This window comes from Triplophysa rosa, linkage group LG1 (assembly GCF_024868665.1).
Source record: "Triplophysa rosa linkage group LG1, Trosa_1v2, whole genome shotgun sequence".
NCBI lineage: Eukaryota > Metazoa > Chordata > Actinopteri > Cypriniformes > Nemacheilidae > Triplophysa > Triplophysa rosa.
Genome location: NC_079890.1, coordinates 30,744,414 through 30,766,456, shown reverse-complemented (window position 1 = coordinate 30,766,456; position 22,043 = coordinate 30,744,414). Strand labels below are relative to the sequence as shown.

The 22,043-nt window shown below is 37.8% G+C and overlaps 1 protein-coding gene across 1 annotated transcript in view; it reads left to right on the top strand.

Annotated features, from left to right (window-relative positions):
• stim2b (stromal interaction molecule 2b) overlaps nt 1–17,197 on the top strand; it is a 52,683-nt gene extending 35,486 nt beyond the window's left edge. Inside the window, exons 2-12 of the mRNA XM_057340851.1 lie at nt 2,162–2,292; nt 4,644–4,755; nt 6,901–7,012; nt 7,650–7,765; nt 8,781–8,958; nt 9,066–9,243; nt 9,559–9,720; nt 10,867–10,967; nt 11,095–11,333; nt 12,217–12,397; nt 12,723–17,197. Coding sequence (XP_057196834.1) covers nt 2,162–2,292; nt 4,644–4,755; nt 6,901–7,012; nt 7,650–7,765; nt 8,781–8,958; nt 9,066–9,243; nt 9,559–9,720; nt 10,867–10,967; nt 11,095–11,333; nt 12,217–12,397; nt 12,723–13,245 — 2,033 coding nt within the window. The 3' untranslated portion in view covers nt 13,246–17,197. The remainder of the gene's footprint in view (nt 1–2,161; nt 2,293–4,643; nt 4,756–6,900; nt 7,013–7,649; nt 7,766–8,780; nt 8,959–9,065; nt 9,244–9,558; nt 9,721–10,866; nt 10,968–11,094; nt 11,334–12,216; nt 12,398–12,722) is intronic.
• The last annotated feature ends 4,846 nt before the right edge of the window (nt 17,198–22,043 follow it).

Below are 22,043 nucleotides of genomic sequence, written 5' to 3'. Positions count from 1 at the left end.
CATTTTGTTTGATGACTCTAGTTCCTCTTCCCTTTTTGTTAAATGAAGGGTTCACCCAAAATAAAACTCTGTCATCATTTATTCACCCTGAGTCATTCCATATCAGTATCAATTTCTTTGTTCTGATGAAGACAGAGAAAGATATTTGGAAGAATGCTTGTAACCAAACAGTTCTTTGCCACCATTAACTACCATATATCATAAATATTTCGGCGAGCGGCGGTTTAGTTTTTATCCGTATCTCATGAGTTCAGCTTTTTTTTATAAGTTTGTGTATGTGTGTGTTTCTCATGGAGACCTGTACTATTCGTTTAGATAAACCACTTCCTGACAACTGGAAACGCATCTATTTTTATCATTGCCTGTCTTAATTTTACACCCCCTCATTTCTTCTCTCACACTATTTTTGTTACATGATTTTATTTATTCTTCCTCCGGCTGTGTCACATCCTGCCGCACGCTGTAGGAACTCTTTGAGGTTTGAAGTACGTTTACATGAGTGACGTAAATAAAAAGTGACCTGCATTCTATTGTAAACACGCTGTTGAAAGCCTCTTCATTCTCTTCCTGTTTATTTAATGATATGACCCAAAATTTCCAACTGTCAGTGCTTCAATTTAGCATTGTATTCTACTTTAATTAATAGAAATAAGACTCGTGTTTTAAAACAGATTATCATCAACAATCTTCAGAAAAAGTTTTTTTCAAAGCCAACAAACCTGACCTTTTGTTCAAAGGAGTTAGCATGGTCAGTGTCAAAAAATTGCTTGGATTTGATTAGATCTGAACATATAACAAAACGTTCCTATTTACTTTACAGAGTGTTTTCTCCCCAAAATCCTCTCTGTTTAATTTGAGGTTTAAAAACACCCCAGTTTTCCAGTTTGGTGTCCAATTTATGGACGAATATATTGATCATTGTTAGATATCCTTGTCACAGAGTTCATGAGATGGTGGCGAGTTCAAGCATGTTCTAGGCAAAGAACCACATATGGAAATGAGTGTGGATAGGGACATCTGGTACACAAATATATTACATAATCAGACGGGGAACACATGCACGGCATAATGCAAATACTGAGAGAATACCTTCTTTTGTTTACATTTGTTTAGCAGTGTTTTCAGGTTGTTTTCAGTAAAAAATGTCTTGTGTCATTACTCACTTTAATGGATTTCCCTATAAAGTGAGGATAAAAAGTGTTTATATTATATTAAAGGTCCAGCGTATTCAATTTAGTGACATCTAGTGGTGAGGTTGCGAATTGCAACCAACGGCTCACTCCACCCCTTCCTTTCAAAGCACTACTATGGCTGACACAGGACTAAGATGTCATCACGTTTTCACGTCTTTGCTGAAGGAGATAACGTATTTACGAAACACGCTCTGTAGAGCAGTTTGTCGGTTTAGGGCCACTGTAGAAACAACATGATGTAAGGGGACTCGTGGTGCATATAGATAGAAATAGCTCATTCTAAGGTAATCAAAATGTAACACTTCATAATGTAAGGTCTTTATACACTTCTGAAGATATAGTTATGTACAGTATATTATATAGACACACTGGAACTTTAATAAGGATTTTTTGTGTGAAGTATGTCTCTGATACACTCTTCTTATACCCCCTAGTGATGTTCGTCCAATCAGATTTCTTTTCCAATAATAGTTTTGTTAAGACTGGGTGGATTCTTCCCTCATGCTTCTCATCTTAAATAAGAGCGATGATATGATCCAACCGCATACTAACACCATTTGCCATATCAACAGACTGTAACATAATAAACGTGTCAAGACCGGTCAAAGCATACAGCCGTAAACAGATCCCAACAAATACTCAGACATTCACATGGGAAACACACACAGACCGTTTGAAAAGATAAAAACATTTTATATGTACAGTGTCATTCACAAGTATGAGTCCACTTGTCAGAATGCTTATTTTTCATTTAATAGTTTTTGGAAATAAGACATTTTGAACATCACTTACAATAAGCAACATTGTTGGTCAGTCTGACCAGTATTAGGAGCTTTTATTGACTTTTCATTTGCATTTAAGGCCTGGTTATTAAAATCATCAGTTGTTAGTCTGACCATGCAATGAGAAGGCTAATGCTTCGCTAAGTGTATTTAGTAATAGCATTCTTTGTCTTTTTTTCTCTGCAGACCCATGTTTAACAGTTGTCCCTCCATGTGTGACGGAAGCCGACCGCTTCAGTTTAGAAGCGCTCCGGCACATTCACAAGCAGCTAGATGATGACAATGATGGAGGCATTGAAGTCAACGAGAGTGTGGAGGTGAGCATATGTTATTTCGGTCTGGAAATGCATCTGTGCAATAACACATGCAGTCTCGGAATGTGTGTATGCATTTATTGAGGAGTGGTCCGTAGAGACCTCAAAGGGCAAAGTTGACATTGGTTCTTGCCTGCGAGAAGAGACTGAGAGAATAATGATATTTGAGTACTTCTCTCATAGGGCTATTACATTACCAAGTGTTTGTATGTGCGTGTGTTTGTTGTTACAGTATGTGATGAAAAATCAATGCATATTTTGTTCATCACTTGTTTGCTAAGATTTATGCATGACTTAACATGGGTGTAATAGTGATGCAGAAATTCCAACACATTTTAACCAGAGAGGAAAAGAGTCCATCTTTTCTGAACTGACACCACTCAAAAGTGTCAATCCCACAATGCACTTCTCGGTTTTAATCTGTCTCCTTTTATAAATTTCCCCGTACATAATATGCTTTATTATTAAGGTGTGTACTGAATTTGCTCTTTTAATAAAACCGTCCTAATGCCATAAAGCAACAGTTCACCCAAAAATAAAAAATCTGTCACCATTTACTCACCCTCAAGTTGTTCCAAATCCGTATAAATTTCTTTGTTCTGATGAACACTGAGAAAGATATTTGGAAGAATGCTTTAAGTTGTAACCAAACAGTTCTTGGCCACCATTGACTACCATCGTATAGGAAAAATTACAACGATAGTCAAAAGTGCCCCAGAACTGTTTGCTTTCCTACATACTTCAAAATATCTTCTTTTGTGTTTAACAGAACAAAGAAATTTATAAAACCATTTTCCAGTTTGGTAACAAGTATTCTTCCAAATATCTTTCTCTGTCGTCATCAGAACAAAGAAATGTATACAGGTTTGGAACAACTCGAGGGTCAGTAAGTAAAGACAGAATTTTCATTTTTGGGTGAACTTTTCCTTTAAGGTAAGTGTTCCTTTATAGTGGTTTTCTATGGAAAACTTTGCTCATTGCTTTCATATTCTATTTTTACATTAGTACATTTTATAAAATAAAGGGCCAGTTTCAGCAACAACAACAAAAAATAACGATTCTATTAATATTCTTGCACCCTCATGCGATTTCTTTTGTGAAACGCATAAGAAGAGTTTTTAAAAGCTGGTTTGAGACGGACGTCACCGCTTCTCTCATGAATGTGCCAGTGAAAGCTATACCATATACTGGTTTTCTCTGAACAAAGTATTTGATGTTTTATCATTATTTTACTCAGATCTGCATTTACTACTGTTGCGTAGAAACAAGTAACTAATTTTTTGTGTTCCATTGAATAAACAAAGTCATACAGGTTTAGAATTGAAATAGGAGTTTGTGTGTTTGTTTAGTAGTTTGTCTATTCTGTGAATACCGTATGTATGTTGTTAAAGAGGCTGTGACGTGTGTTTTGGATTGTTTCTGGTCATGGCAGGTGCTCCTGGGTTTATGAAGCGTTCAGAGAAGAGGCCCAAGAATCTCTTCCTTACAGCTACTGAAAGTTGGTGTCCTCTTTCAGGGCACAGCAGATTCCTGAGTGTGTGTGTCTGTGTGTGAGTTGCTAAGTAAGCCTACACGACTTTTGAGATGTCTTGTACCTTGTTAGTTGGCTGTGACCGGGTCACATCATATTTTCTGTGTTTATTTTTGGGAAAGAATTTGCGTAACTGAGCGCATTGCATTTAAACAGGTTAAACTGAGCTGGTAGGGCACTTTTGTTGGTTGCAGAAATCATATTAAATTGATTCAAATTGTTCTAAAGATGTAATAAACAAACACACAAGACTGGGTCATGCAAATAACTTGAACTTGTTTTGTGGAACTTTCTGTGTCCGCAGATTCTGTATGGTTCTGACTATAAATAGCGGCTCCAAATACTGTAAATCATAAACTCGAGGCCCAACCTAAAGACAACTGCTGTCTAAAGATGAAGTTGTTCCAAAACTGAAAATGTATGCATCTTCATTTCTTTTCTAACCTGTATGACTTCCATTCTTTTATTGAGCACAATAAATGAAATACAGATTAATGCACTGGTCGCTCTTTCCTGTGCATTTATTCTTAATGGGGACTGAAACTTCTCTGGTTAGCTTTCAAAACGTTGCACTTGAACTACTGCTCGTTATAATGAATTTTTTCATTGTGTGTGTTATATAGCCTCAGCTAAATAAATAAATGTTGTGTAATTCAACAGATCTGACTGTGTTAAGAGGTATCGCTCTTTGTTTTACATATGAAATATTTGCATTTTATTTGAAAAGTTTGATAATGCTGTTTATTTGCCTTGGGCATGATAAGCTATTGATATGCCATGAACCCATTTTCATGTGGCCATTAATGTCTTCTTGTTCCTCCAGTTTATTATAGAGGACATGAAGCAGCATCAGACTAATAAACACAGTAATCTTCATCGAGAGGACCAGCACATCACCGTGGAAGAGCTGTGGAGGGGCTGGAAAATCTCAGAAGGTAAAGAAAGCAAACGGAAGTAACCTACAACTGGTGAAAAGTTAGTTATGTTTGGTGTGGTGGAGTGGCTAAAGATGGACTGGTTGTAAATTGGATTAGTGCAAAAGATAGTTTGTAGCTTCCACCATAGAGTACCTCAGAGATGACTGATTTTTGTACGCAAACCCCGGAAGCGAGTTAGCATTTTAGCACTTGCCTGAAATAAGATCTGTGGTTAACAAAACCTCTAAATATCTCGCGTTTTTTTCACCAGTTATAACCTGCTCGTGATTTTTAAAGCTTTGTTGTGTCTTAAAAACGGCGGTTGCTAACAAAGCGACTTCATCCTTTGGCAGGGACGTTAGACATCATTACGCATATAAATCTCACAAATAATGCAACAGGGGCACAAATCTCTAAAATCTTCCCTGTCCCAGGGAACACGTTTTTAGGTTTGTAAGTTGTCGGAGGCTTGGTGGTGGTGGTGACGTTGATATCGAGCGACCGTGGTGAAGTCTGTTTATAGCCTCATGTTAGCTTTATACTTCTGGCGATTGTATTTCGGCTTCAAAAGTAACAAATGTTGTGTTCATTTGTAAATCCCTGTTGAAAAAAACAGCATATGCTGGGTTAGGTACGGTTTGATGCTGGTTTGCTAGTTTGAGCTGGTTTAAACTGGTGAGGAACCAGCACATGACCAGCTAAGGACCCGCTTAAACCAGCACAAACCAGCATCAAAACATACCTAACCCAGCATATGAAGTTTTTTTCAACAGGGAAGATTATTTTAATAGACAAACGTGTAATCATAAATCTTAGGTAATCAAAAATCTTATTTTTTTTCAAAATCTATAGGAAAAATGCATAGGCTTTCGGTCGAGGGAACTAATGCGGCGCTAACTTCGGGGTTGGCCTACAAAAATATGTAATCTCTGCGGTACTCTATTGTGCCCCTCTTTAAGGGTGCTTACTATCTGAATCGCTTGTAACATTGAATTTTGCAGGTCAGTGCTTGGTGTCTGCAGCTATACACTTACGTAGTCTTAAACAGTGGGTTTTATCATAAAATGTGTGAATAGAGCTTTCACCGTAGCCCGACTGCACATATGGCTCCGTACAAAGATTCTTTGTTGCCAGTTGAGCTACTAATATGGAGTGATGGCATCTCACAGCATCAGTCCCTGAAGAGATGTAATCTGAGAACACATTGGGATTTCCTTATTGTGTAGAATAGATATAAGAGTGCATGCTATGTGTTGCTCAGTTTAAGAAATTTGATAGCCAAATAATTAAATATTGATTTGCAGTGGGTTTTCATTTCTTTAGGCCTTATTTAAGTAATTCGTTTTATTGTTATCCTAAGTAGCTCCCAGTACAGCACCTGTGCAGATTCACTTTGCTGTGTGTGTGTGTGTGTGTGTGTGTGTGTGTGTGTGTGTGTGTGTGTGTGTGTGTGTGTACAGGTTTAGCTATACTTGTGAGGGCCAAAGGTCCTCAGTAATACAGTGAATTATCATTACAACCCACTTGTGAGGACATTTTACTGGTCCTCACTAAATAAAAAGGCTCATATTTCGGTCAAATTGTGTTTTTCTTTAAATCTAATGTATTGCACATATCCCAGTGGGGACTTAAACCTAAATGCACACCCACTCTTGGGGACTCGTGTCACCGTGGGGACCAAAATTGAGGTCTCCATAGGTAAACAAGCTTATAAATCGAACGGAAGAATATTTTTTGAAAATCTAAAAATGCAAAACCAATTGTTGGGTTAATCTTTTTTTTAAAAAAAACAACTCACCATCTAGGTTAATAGGTTAATTTATAACCCAACGGTTGGGTTTGTCAATTTTTGACCCAAATTTTTTTAGGGTGTAGGTATTTTATGCACATTTTGACATTTTTACTAAGGTGTTGCAATATCTAATGTCAAGAAATAGTAAATACAGGACGAAAGGCCAACTGTTGGAAAAATGACTCAAGTTAAACTCAAGCTTTTAAGATCATCTTCTATTCATGGCTCATGGATTTTTCTTTTTATTATGATTGGGCGTCGTGTTCATGTAAAGGATTATGCATTTCTAAAGTAACCATTCATAGAAAAAGATCATGTGTCTTCTCTGCCCCTCTTCTTCTCTCATTCTCTCCCATTTCTTTCTGTCTTAGTGCATAACTGGACAATAGAGGATGCAGTCCAGTGGCTGAAGGAGTCAGTTGAGCTGCCTCAATATGAAAAAAACTTCAGAGAGTTTAAAGTAGATGGCAACACGCTACCTCGGTAAACCCATACCCACACTGCATGTGTGAAAGTGAGACAGAACCTCATAGTGATATGAAACTGTGGATGAAAATAGAAATGTCATAACTTTGCTTCTCAGAACCTACATCCTTTTCACTTCATTTGATGTATATAACTCATTCAATAAGCAAACGTATATTCACTACATTCAGAAAGGAAATTTAAACCTGCATTTTAACCAAAGATTGCTTTTTCAGAACTTTAACAAGTGTCTCCCCCTAGTGTTTATACTGTGTCAGTGCGTGTATGGAGACGTGCATGTGTGTGTGGGGGAGCTGTAGAAAGTGTTGAGTTTCCTCTCACTGTCACTTCTCCATGACTCATGAAATGATGTCACAGCACCAGATCACCTTTCACCTGCAGCTATGACCAGTATGTGTGTGGCTGTTAGTGACTTGCTTTTCTGACATTTTCTCGGACATTTTATCCCCAAAAGATTTCTCAGGCCATCTTCTGTTTATCTGCATTTGACCCTGTCATTTCAAAGTAACGTTTGTTTGAGGAATCACAAACTGTCCTTCTAGGCTTGTTGTCAGTGTCACTACAAACAGATTTTGTTTGACCGTGACTCACATTCTTGCTCTTTGACCTGCTCTGTTTATGCTTTTTGTTACAGAATAGCGGCCAATGAACCGTCGTTTATGTCATTGCAGCTAAAGATATTAGACCAACGACATAAACAGAAATTAAATTTGAAAGCATTGGACGCAGTACTTTTTGGACCTCCGCTACGTAAGTGCCAGTATTTAGTTCATTGTTCTTAACTCGTATGCTGATGTTCTTTCCCAGAACACAAATTCTTCCTCAGCTTTTGCCAAACAGTGACAGTTTATTGACGTCTGTCAAGATCCAAGACAACAAAACACCAGAAAAGCACCAAAACATAGTCTATAGCTGTAAAAAAAAAAAAAACTTTCCAAATTTTAATTTAATCAGCATTTCTGGATGTATTGTTGCTATTCCAGTCCAGTGTCGGTTGAATTTCAACAAAATCAAACCTCAGGATTGACGTAAAGTCGTCCAACAACAATCTGAAAGACTCACAGCATGACACAGACAGATGAAAAGTGTGATAAAAATTGAGGTTATCTCATAAAAAAATATTGTTGAAATACATGTACAAATATAACTGTTGTATTGCTTAAAAGTAAATATGAACTTGTTTTTTTACTTTGCAGTATTTGAGGTACAGTATGAAAAAAAATTGATCCGTTCCTCCAGTTTTCATTTTCTGCAAATAAATGTAAATAGAAGCAATATTTTTTTTGGAAATTTGGGAGAGATATTGTTAGCAGAAGTCATTCACAGAATGAAACAAAAATGATCATTTTACCTAAACACATACCCTATAAATAGTAAATACAGAAACACTGAAAATAATTTTGAAATGGTCTCTTAATTCTTAATTGGGCTGTATACTGTAACACACTCTGAAACAAAAGTTTGGTCTGGATTTAAAAACTGTTCAATTTGGCTTTTGAAGACTTGCTTGTTGTGTGGAATACTCTATTTGTTTGGTCATTTAAAATTTTTTTGTCGTTGTTGAGTTGCATTTCAATTCTGTAAAATATATTTTTTATTCAATGAAAAGAAATAACAGCATACTGGTTTGTAAGAGTGAACTTTTTCTTATTTTTTACACAAACCACGTTTTGATTATGCTTGCTTTAACTTGAAGTAAAATCAAATAAAGCCATCTAACAATATTTTCCCCTCATGGCTTGATTTTGTGTATTATTTTCTGTAGGTCCTCATCATAACTGGCTGAAGGACTTTATATTAATGATCTCAATCATCATTGGAGTTGGAGGCTGCTGGTTTGCATACATTCAGAACAAGTCATCTAAAATTCACGTCTCTCAGATGATGAAAGACCTGGAGAGTCTTCAGCATGCTGAACTGAGCCTCATAGAGCTCCAGAGCCAGTAAGAGAGAGAGGGAGAGAGACTTTCAATGTCTGAATAAGTTACATTACAATACTCTGGACATTGTGTTTCACGTGACTTAAGTTGATGCTATCTGGTTTAATCAGGTTGGAGAAGGCGCACGAGGAGAATCGGACGGTGGCGGTGGAGAAGCAGAACCTGGAGCAGAAAATGCGTGATGAGATCAACGGTGCTAAGAGAGAAGCCAGCCGTCTGAAGGAGCTGCGAGAGGGGGCCGAGTGTGAGCTTAGCAGACTCAAATATGCAGAGGAGGAACTAGTGCAGGTAGGAACCAATTTAATAACACTAAGCATCTTATAGACTTATTATATTTATGTGGTCAGAATTGCTGTCTATCTAAAAATAGTATGTACTACAGTACGTTAAATCAGTATAATAAAATTGAAGAAATTATTTGATAATTGCTCTCTATCTACAATGCATTAACAGTAATGCAATTACTATTGGTTTTCTGTTGCTTTTTTATAACAATGACTTTTTCATAGTTTTCATAATACACCACTAGATGGAAGCATTTTCACAGTTTATATCTAAAATGTACAGTGCTGATTTGAGTGCTTATTTGTTGGGTATGTTCAGGTGCGAATGGCACTGAAGAGGGCAGAGAAAGAAATGCAGACGGAATGGTCCGTGCCTGAATCCCTGCAGATGTGGCTACAGCTCACACATGAGGTGGAAGTGCAGTACTACAACATCAAAAAACAAAACGCAGAACTGCAGCTCGCAGTCGCAAAGGATGAGGTGAGCGAATTATGTTGTCACTTCTGTCTGCCTTTTAAGGCTGTATTCGAAATTGCCCCCATACCCTTATTCACTTTTTCCTTCTTTACTATATAGTCCACTTGAAGGAGTGAATGAAAATGAGTGAGTGAATTTGGAGTGCGCCGGAAGCGCTGCAGACATCAAATTGTGCAAGCCTCACAATTGAATGGCTGGCAGCTAGATGCGAGTGTACATCAGTTGTACACTTGTTATCGCAGTGCATCATGGGATTGAATGAGTGCACTTGATTATGTCCAGTTATGTCCCTTTAAACTGCACTATATACTGTAAAAAAATATTCTTTACATTATTAAAATGAGAGAATACATTTTAACATGTTTTTAAGGTACTGCAACTTATAACTAGTCAAAATTTAAAATAGTATGTTAAAATGACTTTTAATAATACTTTAAAAGTTATGTTAACCAATAATTTTTTATAGTGAAAGGGTATATATAGGGGACTATTTCAGACGTAGCTTGAGGGAGAGAGCATGAATAAATGACTGACATTTTGTTGTATTTTTCGCTTCCTTGGTTTATAAAACATTTACTTTATACATGTCTTTTGAACGTCTGTAAGTAAAGTATTAAACAGATTAAATCCCCCAAGCAAACATCTCTCATGAAGTCTAACAAAATTAAGCTGAAACTTTTCCCCTCTAATTTAGATTTCTAATGATGCGGTTAAATGACTTTTTAACTACGTAGTTTGTTTTGCCTTTTGTTATTTGCATCTGGAACGAGTCATCAAGCAGTTATGCAAAAGCAATTAGCAATCGCTGCAGTGCGAGAGATGAGAAAATGCTCACTAAATGTGTAGATCCCGTACAACTGCTTACATGCAGTTTCATTTTTAGGTGTTTACTAACATAACATCACTATTGCTTTTGCTTAAACCTTTTTAAAACCTCTAACCCTGTCATATCATGGGTACTTGGGGCTCTTTTGACACCCTAGCAACCACATAGCAATGTATTAAGGAATGCTTAGAACACCTTAGCAACCGCATCCACCCACATCACTCTAACATTATGATGGTGAACTTTGCATTCTTCTGAAAATGGTGCAATTATGTTTTCAATAATGATGTATATATGATGTTGGTATATTCTTTGGTTTTCAGGCCGAAAAGATCAAGAAGAAGAGGAACTCTGTGTTCGGTACCCTCCATGTTGCACACAGCTCATCGCTAGATGAAGTCGACCATAAAATACTGGAGGCTAAGTAAGCGCACACAGTAAACATTCACTCACAAACCACCCACCCGACCACACGCACAGCTCTAATAAAAGACAAAGCTAAGGGTTACCCACATTACACGAAGAGAGGTCAACATTTATTTTTTCTATAGAAAATCGCTGTCAGAGGTCACGGCTTGTTTGCGGGAGCGTCTGCACCGCTGGCAGCAAATTGAGAAGCTGTGCGGCTTTCCGGTGGTTAATAATTCTGGGCTGTCCAGCCTTACTGCCTCCCTGTATGCCGACCACAGCTGGGTGGTCATGCCACGGATGTCTGTACCGCCCTACCCGATTGCCGGAGGGGTGGACGACCTCGACGAGGACATGCCCCCGATCATTCCACAGTTCACCTGTAAGTTCTTCTGTTTAAAGATAAATTAGGAAAATTTGCTTAGTTTAAAGCTGAAAACATAAAATCTTTACATGAGTTGAGGTCAAATGATTTCCTGTGAAATTGTAAACCAACAACTCTAAGGTAAGGTAAAGGTAAGGGCTAAGGTAAACAAAATTAACTAAAAAATAAAATAAATTATGGATTGCAGCTTTAAACATGAAAATTTAAAAATAATATTTGGGCTGCTTTTCTTTATTATTCAACTATTTCAAAAACAAAAAAATATCTAATTTTAAAGTTTAGTTTTGTAGTAAATAAGTATGTTGTCACAATTACATTTTGGTCTTAAAAATAATTTTAAACATTTAAAGGGATACTCCACCCAAAAATGAAAATTCTGTCATGAATAACTCATCCTCTAGTTGTTCCAAACCTGTATACATTTGTTCTAAAGAACACAAAGATATTTGGAAGAATGTAAGCAACTGACAATTATGGGGCATCATTGGCTACCATAGTAGAAAAAAATGATTAAAAAATATATTTTGAAGAATTTATGGTCCTGGGGTACCTTTCACTACCATTTACTTTTTTCACTTTTGGGTGGACATTCCCTTTAAGCATTCACCCTCAGATTGCTTTTCTGTGCTCCTCAATTTTGTATGTCACTTTGAGTCGAATATAATATGTATATTATATAATATATAAATGTAGATCAGTAGGTTTTTAGGATCGTAAGAAACTTTTCAATTAAAGCTGATCCTAAACTTTTGACTGGTCTTGTATACACATTTTACATTTTAGCTTGGACTTTTCATCAGTCACTTCTTGTACATTCATACTGTATTTTTTTATTAACCGTCATGGTTATAAAAGATCAATAATCCATCTTTCCTCACAGCTCCGCTGATTCGACCTCCTCTGACCCGGAACAGTAGTGTGTGTCGTTCTCGCAGAAGTCTCATGTCTCAGCCCTCGTCCCTCTCTGCTGACCCTGACCTGTTATCCATGGCATCGGCCCCGCTGGCTTACAGACCCGAGGGAGACGATGAGCACATCTTCTTCACTGTTGAAAGGAAGGGGTGCGACATCTACAGCTTTTTTGCATACATTTTTATCTTTATCCTTGTACCTTTATTTTATTTTTCACAGCTCTTTGGAATACCTGATTCTGGTCAATAGCATGATTAAGTGGTCATATATAATTGTTTAACAACTGCTTTAAATGTAGTATGTGTAAATCTCTTATATTTTATTTGTTTGAAAGCTTCATGTGATAAATTACTTACTTGTTAATGTGTTATATGTCATGTTTATTTGTCATTTGTATAATGCATTTTGTTATTGTGTGTTTGTAATTTTATTTTATTTTGAATTAAAATGGATTTTTTTGTGTCTGTTATACAGGGACCCCCAGGACACATACTCAGATACGGACTCGCTCAGTTCCTCTTTGGGCAGGAAACAGTTCTCCGTTCAGAGTACCTGTGCTACAGGCACGGACACCCCGCCACGCAAAATCTCTCGTGAGGAATTTCTCCTGTTGGCGCAAGAGGCCCAGGCTGCCGCCATGGAGACATTACCCACATCCTCATCCTCCCCTTCATCTCCACTTGACTCCTCCTCAGTTCACAAGGGCTCTCCTGACCTCACCCGCTCTGTCCTCCCAGAATCTCAAAGTTTGACCTTTCATCCTGGCACCAAAGCCGTGGCCTATAATGGCATTCTGGAAAAGTCATACAGCTTGGGGCAGCTGCCCGCTGGAGGGACGCCTTCAGAGGGACTTTACCCCTCGATTAGCTCACTCGACACAGAAGGCAAAGCTATCAAGGAACCCAAGCTGCTCCACTCCTCACAGGACTCCTGCGATAATGCAGAGAAAAAACGCTCCAAGATCAAGAGCTTGTTTAAGAAAAGCAAAAAGCTGTGAGGAACAGTGGAGAGGTAGTGGAAAGAATGGAGAGGAAAAGAAGCCTTAAAACAAAGCAAACGAGGGGGATGCTGTCAACCAGAAGCCAAAACATTTTTTAGTTTCTTTGTATTTTTTTATTTCAAAAGAATGAAGCTTCATCTAGATATAGTCCTGGCTTGAAATCCTTTTAGAATGTTTTTGTCTCGCACATAATCCTTTTATTGCCAGAATTTTCCAGAACAATTCGCCTACTCACACACATCAAAATACAACTCCTCCTTGCATTTAAGCATTTCTTCATTCTTTATTCTTTTTCGATGTTTACAAAATAATTTTATTTATTTATTCAGTAAAGCATTACTATTTTATCTGTTCAGTGTAGCATCACTAAACTCCTCCCTCTCCCAATGACTTATGGGTAAAACCAACCATAAGAATGTGCATAGATCTGCTCTTCAGTAGACCATTAGGGTATATTAAGAATACTAATTTCAACATTCAATAATTTGGAAGATACCAACTCTCCTTTGACATACTATTTTGGATGGATTGTATGCTAATTGGGACGCATGGATGGCGTCTTCACTGTCTTTAGTGGAGTTTCTGTTCTCTGTTCAGTCCATCATTATGATGCCATTTGGAAGGGATCAGGAAGTATACTAACCGGAAAAAAAATCATAGATATATATAACTAGATGCCGCATTAACAGCCGTTTCGCTATACAGTATGTAGGTCTTCTGTTATTTTAGTCTGTTTTTATGACGTTGATGTATGTCCAAGTGTTTTAAAATAAGTTTGGATTTAGTTAACTGCGCAGACTCTGGGCCCTATCATACACCCGGCGCAATGCGGCGCAAAGTGTTTTTGCTAGTTTCAGCCCGATGCAGTTCTCATTTTCCCGTCCTGCGCCACGTTGTTTAAATAGTGAATTAATTTGCGCCCATTTGTGCGCCCATGATTGGATTAGGGACATTAGCTGGTCTAAAAAAGAGGTGTGCTCAGTTCAGGCGCATTGTTGGCGCCTTGCAATTTTGAGGAACTGAAAATAGACCAACTCAAACCTGGTCTAAAGTATGGCGCAATATGTTTGTTTTTGGTTATTTAAAGAGCGGGTTAGTAATATGCACCTATGGGTGGGTGCACAGTGCTCGTACATTCTGCTTATTACACACAGAGGGACGCGCAGCAGCACACAAACATGCCAAATATTACAAATAAATGCACTACAATGTAAAAGATTATTATTGTGTGCATAAAGATAAAAAATCCGGCTTGTCCTGTAGATGTGTGCGTTTCCTCTCTGGAGAGGAGTCCGGTCTTTGCTCTTGCAAATTCCTCCGTGTAAATAGCGAATCCACCATGGCGCGAAAACAACTGCTCTTAAACGGAATGGGAGATGAGTCTCTGATTGGTTTACTGCACGTTTTGCCCAAAACACACCCATGATTCATTAAGAGAATCGGAACAACCCGTTTAGACCATGCGCTTGGGCGCGCCAACCGTTTTCTCGTCGTTAAACTAGCAAAAGTGGATTCGGACACGCCCTGATTGCACCTGCTCCGTGCGCTTTACACCATGCGCTTAGATCGTGAAAACAGGGCCCTCTAGCTCCAAATGACGTTAATGGCTGTGGCCATAACTCTGACGTATTGGCTTCCTTTTTTTACAATGGAAGTGAATGGGAGCGCATTGTCCATATTTTATACGGTTTATGTTTTAAACTGTTACTGCAGGATGTTTTTTCCGCAGGTTAATAGTGGAAGGATTTCGATATTTAGCTGTCATTCTTAAAATGATTATGAAAGTTCTGTTATTTGGATTAGGGACATTAGGTGTGATGATTGATGTTGTTACAAAGATCTGGCAACCTTGCCAAGCCGGTCTGTTAACCCTCAAGAGCATACTGACTGGGCATTTGCAACTATAGTTATACACATGTATGATTATGAAAACTTATTTACTTTTGTGTAAACTCAAACTTGTCTAAACTAACACATGACAAAAATGTATCCCATTTTTTTCAGGAATTTAAAGCCGCTTGGATTTCACAGCCATTGCTGTGCAGCGTTGTGGCCTCAGTGGACCTTTACAAAATGGCGGACATGTCTACTAGCGCTCTTATGCGACATCTAGTTATATTATATATCTATGTAAAAATAGCCCAACATTATGTGATTCTACAGAAAAAATACTTCACCTAAAAAAATAAGTACTGTTATTATTTACTCACTCTGAAAGTAGTTTGCTGTTGTTTTTCATGAAATACACTAATGCAGGAGTGGGAAACTTCCTGATGTGACATATTTCATTTGACCTTATTATCGTTTTTGTTTGTCAATTATTAACAGCAATTTAAAAAACTCTATAGAAGGAATTTTAACTTATATTTTAAAGTTAAACCAGACCCAATCAAAACTCTCGTCTACAGTATATTCAGTATTACATTTAGACTGGTTGTGTTTTGGTAGAGAAATGACATTTCTCAGAGATGGAGTGTGGGAGGTCTGGCGCACCCATAAATAGAGACTATCAATGGCTCTGCTTCACAGATCCTGGTTACTTTCAACTGATGTCTTATGGCAGGAGTTAAATAAATAAATAAACAAACAAATTTCTGCTTTCTATGAAAAACTAACTACACGAGGATGAGAAAATAACCACAGATTTTGGACCTGAGCAATTCTTTTTGAACTCTAAACTATACTGTACCATATGAAGTCACAATAGTTTAGATAATATCGCTGCATTATCGCGAGCACAGTGTTTAGTTTTTATGTTTATTATTTTGTGATTCATGAAGGTTTGCCCTATAGTGTGAAAATCATCTGAAATCTCTTCCTTTCAAGGGCACAGGGTGAAATACAGGCTTTCAGTTTCTTCTCTTTCTGTTTACTGCCACAGAGCTCCTGTACTTGACAAATTTCCTTTAAGAAAAAATGGTAACACTTAACATAAAGTAGCATGTCAGAACGCCTACACAGTAAAATAATGAACACAAATAAATGCTTAATTAGTGAATTAATACAAATGATCATAAATTACATGAATTACATAAATATTTTTCATTATTTCACTAATTTTAAAATATCCTTTCAAGTTTGAGGTCAACATTGACAAAAAAAGACAAAAGCTGCGTACAGCACAGCCACAGTTGTACTTTAATTGTATTTTGTCCAGGTGTTGTTGAGGTATATAAGGCGTCATGACTAACTGCTGTGTGGAAAGCGCTACTGAATTATCCTGCTAAAGGTTGTTGCACTACTGCTTTCCTTATCTGGAAAGATTCGCTTTTGGCAGCATAAAAGTAAGTTATATTAGTTAGAAGAAGGAGAATATTTGTAAAGATGCATCGAAAAGCAACAAATTAATATCAGAGCCAGAAGAAAAAATGATTTGATGCATCTACCATGCTTCTTACCACATTTATTCTCTGAAATATATTTTTATTTTAGTTTTTCATGATTATGTTTAATAGAAATTATTTAATTGTAGAAATTTGATTTCTTAAGGGTACCTGAGGAAAGACCTTTTTTTCTGAGGAGAAATATATATGATGTGCAGATTTTACCCCAAATCCCTCTCTTGTGGACTGAGTGCCCTGTTTCAAGGGTGTTACCATCACTGTGATCATAATACCTCTCTTCCCCTCATATGAATCATCCCAAACAAGGCACTGACTAAACTGATTCTATTTTGGCTAAAAATATTGCACCTTTTTTTGAAGTGCAAATCCAGTGCCAGAGAGGACATGGAGACAGCGGTGCCTAAATTGTGTCTCAGAACTCATTCACTCAGCATTTTGCGTGGTGACACAAAGATGAAGGGTATATGCATACACACATATGTTGTGTATATAGTGACTGACATCAAGATATGAATGTTGAGATGATTGAGTTGATTATTGTGTGAATATTTGTATACTGTAGAACAAGTTAATAAATAAATGAGGCAAAAGTCTCATCTGTGCAATCCCTTAAAAAGTGTCTGTGATTTATTTTTATTATTTTATGTCAAGATGCTTGTACACAAGTGAATGTATGGTGAGTTGACAAAAATGATGAGGGCATGGGACACTTAGAGGAGTAGTTCATAATTCACTCACCTATGTCATACAGGCCTGGTTTAAGGTCCAAATTTCAGTTTCATCGCAGCTTCAAAAGGCTCTACATGACACCAGCCGATGAATAATGGTGTTGTCTAGCGAAGCAATTGGTCATTTCCCAAGAAAACAAAAAAATGATATACTTTTTAAACAAATACATGGCTTGCACTGCCTCGGAGTGCCTCCACGATGCGCGTTCACGACTTCACGTACTATGTAATCATGTTGGTTTGGTCACGCGTAAGCGGAAGTTCCGACCCAGTGTTTATGAGTGCGGAGAAAGAAGACCGTTCAAAAGTTATTGGTTGTTTAATGACACGTAATATGTCTTTGTGCAAGATTATTGTTTAAACTGGTCATGGTGTAAATTTTTCGAAATCTACGTCACGCGTAACCTTTCCTACTTGATTGTGTGTTTTACACAAGTCGTGGACATGCATCGCGGAGGCAGTGCAAGCCGCGCATTTATGTTTAAAAAGTATTTAATTTTTTGTTTTCTTGGAAAATGACTAAACATTTGGCTAGACAACACACGGCTGGTGTCGTGTAGAGCCTTCTGAAGCTCCGATGAAACTGAAATTTGGACCTTAAAGGAGTAGTTCACCTTCAAAATGAAAATTCTGTCAACATTTACGCACCCTCTTGTCATTTCAAACCTGTATGACTCTCCCGCAGAACACAAAAGAAAATAATTTGAAAAATGTTATTAACAGCCCCCCATTCACATTGGTTACAATAGAAGTGAATGGGGGGCTGTGCTGTTACCAACATTTTTTTTAAATATCTTTTGTTTTCAAGATGGCTTGTAAATGATGACAGAATTTTCATTTTGAAGGTGAACTACTCCTTTAAACCAACAGCACCTTATATGGATAAGGACCCTTGAAAGCTTTCCTCAATTTGTTTTCGAAAGAAGAAATAAACACATGGACGGCTTTTATGACATGTGGGTGAGAGAATTATCATGAAATTTAAATTGTAAAGTGAACTATTCCTTTAATGTGCTCATATGGTAATAATCAAATAGGAAATTATTTTCACAGGAAATAAACGTAAATATTTTCAGTTTTTGATTTTGATCAAGTATATAAGTTTTAACGGATACCATTGGCTACAGGGGGAGTTTAAATGAGAAGTCACTTTTACACATTTGACGTCGACATGCCTGACCTGACACCGACATGCCTGACCTGACACATTACAGCCACGTTTTGAGCGCCCTGGAGCTTGTCACGTCAAAAGGATATCCCATAATCCTCGTCGAGTGCTGGTGGTAAGCCCTCATAGGCAATTCATTAACTAAAACGCCTTTGCCCGGTTTCACAGACAAGACTAGTCCCAAACTAAACTGAATGATTGAGCTGTCTGAAATTAAAATAACTAGCCCTGAAAAATCTTAAAATATGTAAGTGTCATATTTTTGTCTCAAGATGCACACCAGTAATGTTTTTTTCTTGAGGCATTTTAATAAAAGCTATACTTAAATAAACTAATTTACCTAAGGCATCGTCCTGGCTTAAGCTAAGCCTTGTCTTTGAAACCGAGCCTTCCTTCGCTTCAAGTGCGCTCACAGCTAGACTCTTCGTTTACGCGTGCCTCCTGCACGGTCAACTTTCTACGCATGCGCCAGACAAGCAACGGATTAAAACGCGACATACGCGTTGACAATTTGCTTGCAATACAAAACAGTTTTCAGCCTCAGTAAGTCTTTTCAAATCAAGGTGAACTCGGACAGTCCGCAAAAAAGCTGCTTATGACTTAAGTGAAAATGGAGTTATGGACTTTTGTGGTACTTTTGTTTGACAACAATCTCTCCTAACGGCATAGGCTATGAAATATTTGGAGACTTGATCAGGGTGAGTAACGTAAATGATGACTGAATTCCTGCTCTTGCAAAGACAAGTATTGACACTTTTATTTCGGATATTGTTTTAATGACATTTTATGTTATTAAAATATGTATTTACTGGCCTTTTAATACAAAACAGCTATCATATCAGTGTGCAGGAAAAAATCATGTTCCTCAAGCTTTGGATTAAAGTGATATTTCACCTGAAGCTGTTCATCTGTTAGCAGGAATGGACCGGTCATAGAGAGCACCGCTTCCCCCTGTGGGAACTTAACTTGAGGGCCAGCCAAATAAATATGCCACATAAAATGTAAATTTAAAGAAAGTAAAAAACAGCATCGTCAGCCGGTTGTTACCTGGTGTACGCAGACGATATAGGAACATTTGTAGAGCAGAAATGGGCACAGCTTTTAGATGCGCACTGCAGTTATCTATTGCACATTTATGGCACTTTTAGCTCTATGTTCCCTCTGCCTGTCTCATTGAAAATGATTTGTAAAGTATCCCAGCAGGCAACTACCCCAAGCTTCCTGTAACGCTCAACCCATCACCATTCACCCTCTCTCCCTTTTGCTGAGTCTCCTCACCTGCTAAAAGTCAGGGCCCGGTTGCAAGAAAGCCCTTAATGTAAGAAAACGCTTAGTAACAATACCGTTACAATTAGAATTTTTATGTTTCTTGAAAACAAGGCCCAGTCAGGTTTAAGAGATTGATGTTATTTAAAACAGACAGTTATTGTAGGTTTGTTAAATCAGTACACACACGTAAACAAATGTTTTTGAATGGTTGTTCTTAATTGTGTTGCGCTTTCAATTAAAAATAGCTATTTAAGACATCAAAGTTTAATGAAGATCATTATGTATCATATAGAAAATTCAGCAATAAATAGTTTGACCCTCATGTGTACAGTATGTAATATTTTAGTATGGGATTTTCAGCTTTGAATTGTAATGGGTTAAAGGTTGTTTTTTTAAGGTTTTTTTTAGTTTTTAGTTTCAGTTTCATCCCTTTCTGGAAGGGTTAAAATAGTTAAGACACACATTGTTTCAAGAGCAACATGGATTTTAAGACAGTGGAAGTTGCACTGCACCATCTCTCGCTCTCTCTGTCTCTCTCTCTGTCTCTCTCTCTCTCTCTCTCTCTCTCTCTCTCTCTCTCTCTCTCTCTCTGTCTCTTTCATTTTTGCTCTCTTCAGACAGGTTGAAGTATACATTAGAGCAATAGAAAAAAGCAAAACTGTGTTTGTGTGACATGCCATTTATCTTATAAGTGGGCACTGGTGACTGGAGGAGAAACATGCATGATTGCTTTATCAATATAAAGAGAAAGTGAAGAGAATTGTGTTGATGGTTCATCAATTCCACACTGAGAAACGCCAAGAAGATCCTTATGATAAATGTGCTGTTCAGACAGCTGAAAAAGAGAGAGCAAGTAGGAGAAATGTTAAAAAACAATGCAACCTTGCTCTCTCATATATTCCCCTGTCTTTCTTTTTCCGCTAAAAAAAATCAGCCTCTCATTCTCTCATAAAACGAACCCTATTTTAAACCGTCTTGTTGTAAGCAATAAAAGGTGTTGCACTAGATGGCAGTAATGCACCACTGAAGTGTGTTGAATAGAGTTAAAGCCCTCAAAACCACTCCCAGCTATATCAAAGGTTTCTTGTGCGTGTGTCAGTGTAGGTGGCTTCACTTTCCCACATCTGCAACCAAAATGAACCGGTCTGCCAAAGAATATGCGTGTTCTAGAATGAACAAGCTTGTGAAAACCTTTCGATATCTGTGAAACACAGAATAGATTTTGTATAATAGATTTATGATATATACAATAAGCATATGATTATTATCTCTAGCTGGGCACATCTGCAACGGCAGGAAGGTCGTGTGTGTGTCAAGTAGAGCTGGATCATATCAAGGTCATGGTGACTCAAGCGGGTTTCAGGATCGAGTCGAGTAAGAATATATGCTTTTCCTTAGAATAATAGCAGTGATTTAAAGCAGTTTTTTTCTCGACACCTTTTGATGGTCTGTATGGCTGAACCAAAAAGGACCGGCTTTATTCTCTCTGGAGAGAAAGCACAGCTAATGCAGCTCGGGCCTCTGGAGGGAAGGAAGGGCTCTCTGGAAAAACACGAGCAGCGCAGTCATCTATTCCACCACAACAAGAGCCTCCCTACTGCCAATAATAAAGCTCACTTTATCAAATTAATGTGTCTCTCTCGTTCTCTACACAGAGAATGAGAGATTTGAAGAAAAAAAAACAAAGACTGTATGTAGTGTAGGGCAAAAAGGAGAGAGGAACGAGATAAAGCCAGGGTTCTGGCAATGGGGCGACAGGGCCTGCTGGGGGAATAGAGGGGTGCTTGGGAGATATTTAATAAGGACGAATACGATGAAGAAGAGAGGCATGTATTATTCATCCCGACTCTCATCCGCAGAGTTTGCGCAAATCAAATAGAAGCTCTCTTTGTTTGAGAGATCAAGCCTGGCTGTTTGACTTGTATAGAATTTATTAAATTCACTTGATCGAAGTAGAGGGATGAGGAGGACAGACGCGCTGCAGTCAGTGTATGGGATGTGTGGAGAGGGAAATTTTGACCCTTAAACGGGACAGAGTGAATTGCAAGAGAAGAATAAATTTAGACAGAGAAAGGGAATGATATTGGCGTGTCGCTTTAACTCTGCCTTGCTATCTGGTTCAGTAGAGGAGAGAAGCGATTTACTGTCTGTGCCTTGTGGCGCGCAGACGCTGTAAACTAGCGCTAAGAGTGTAACAAAAACACCATCAGATTGTGATAGCAAATGTGCAACATCCAAAATGCAAAGCCTCGAGTTGACATATCACTTACAGTACATAAATATTCC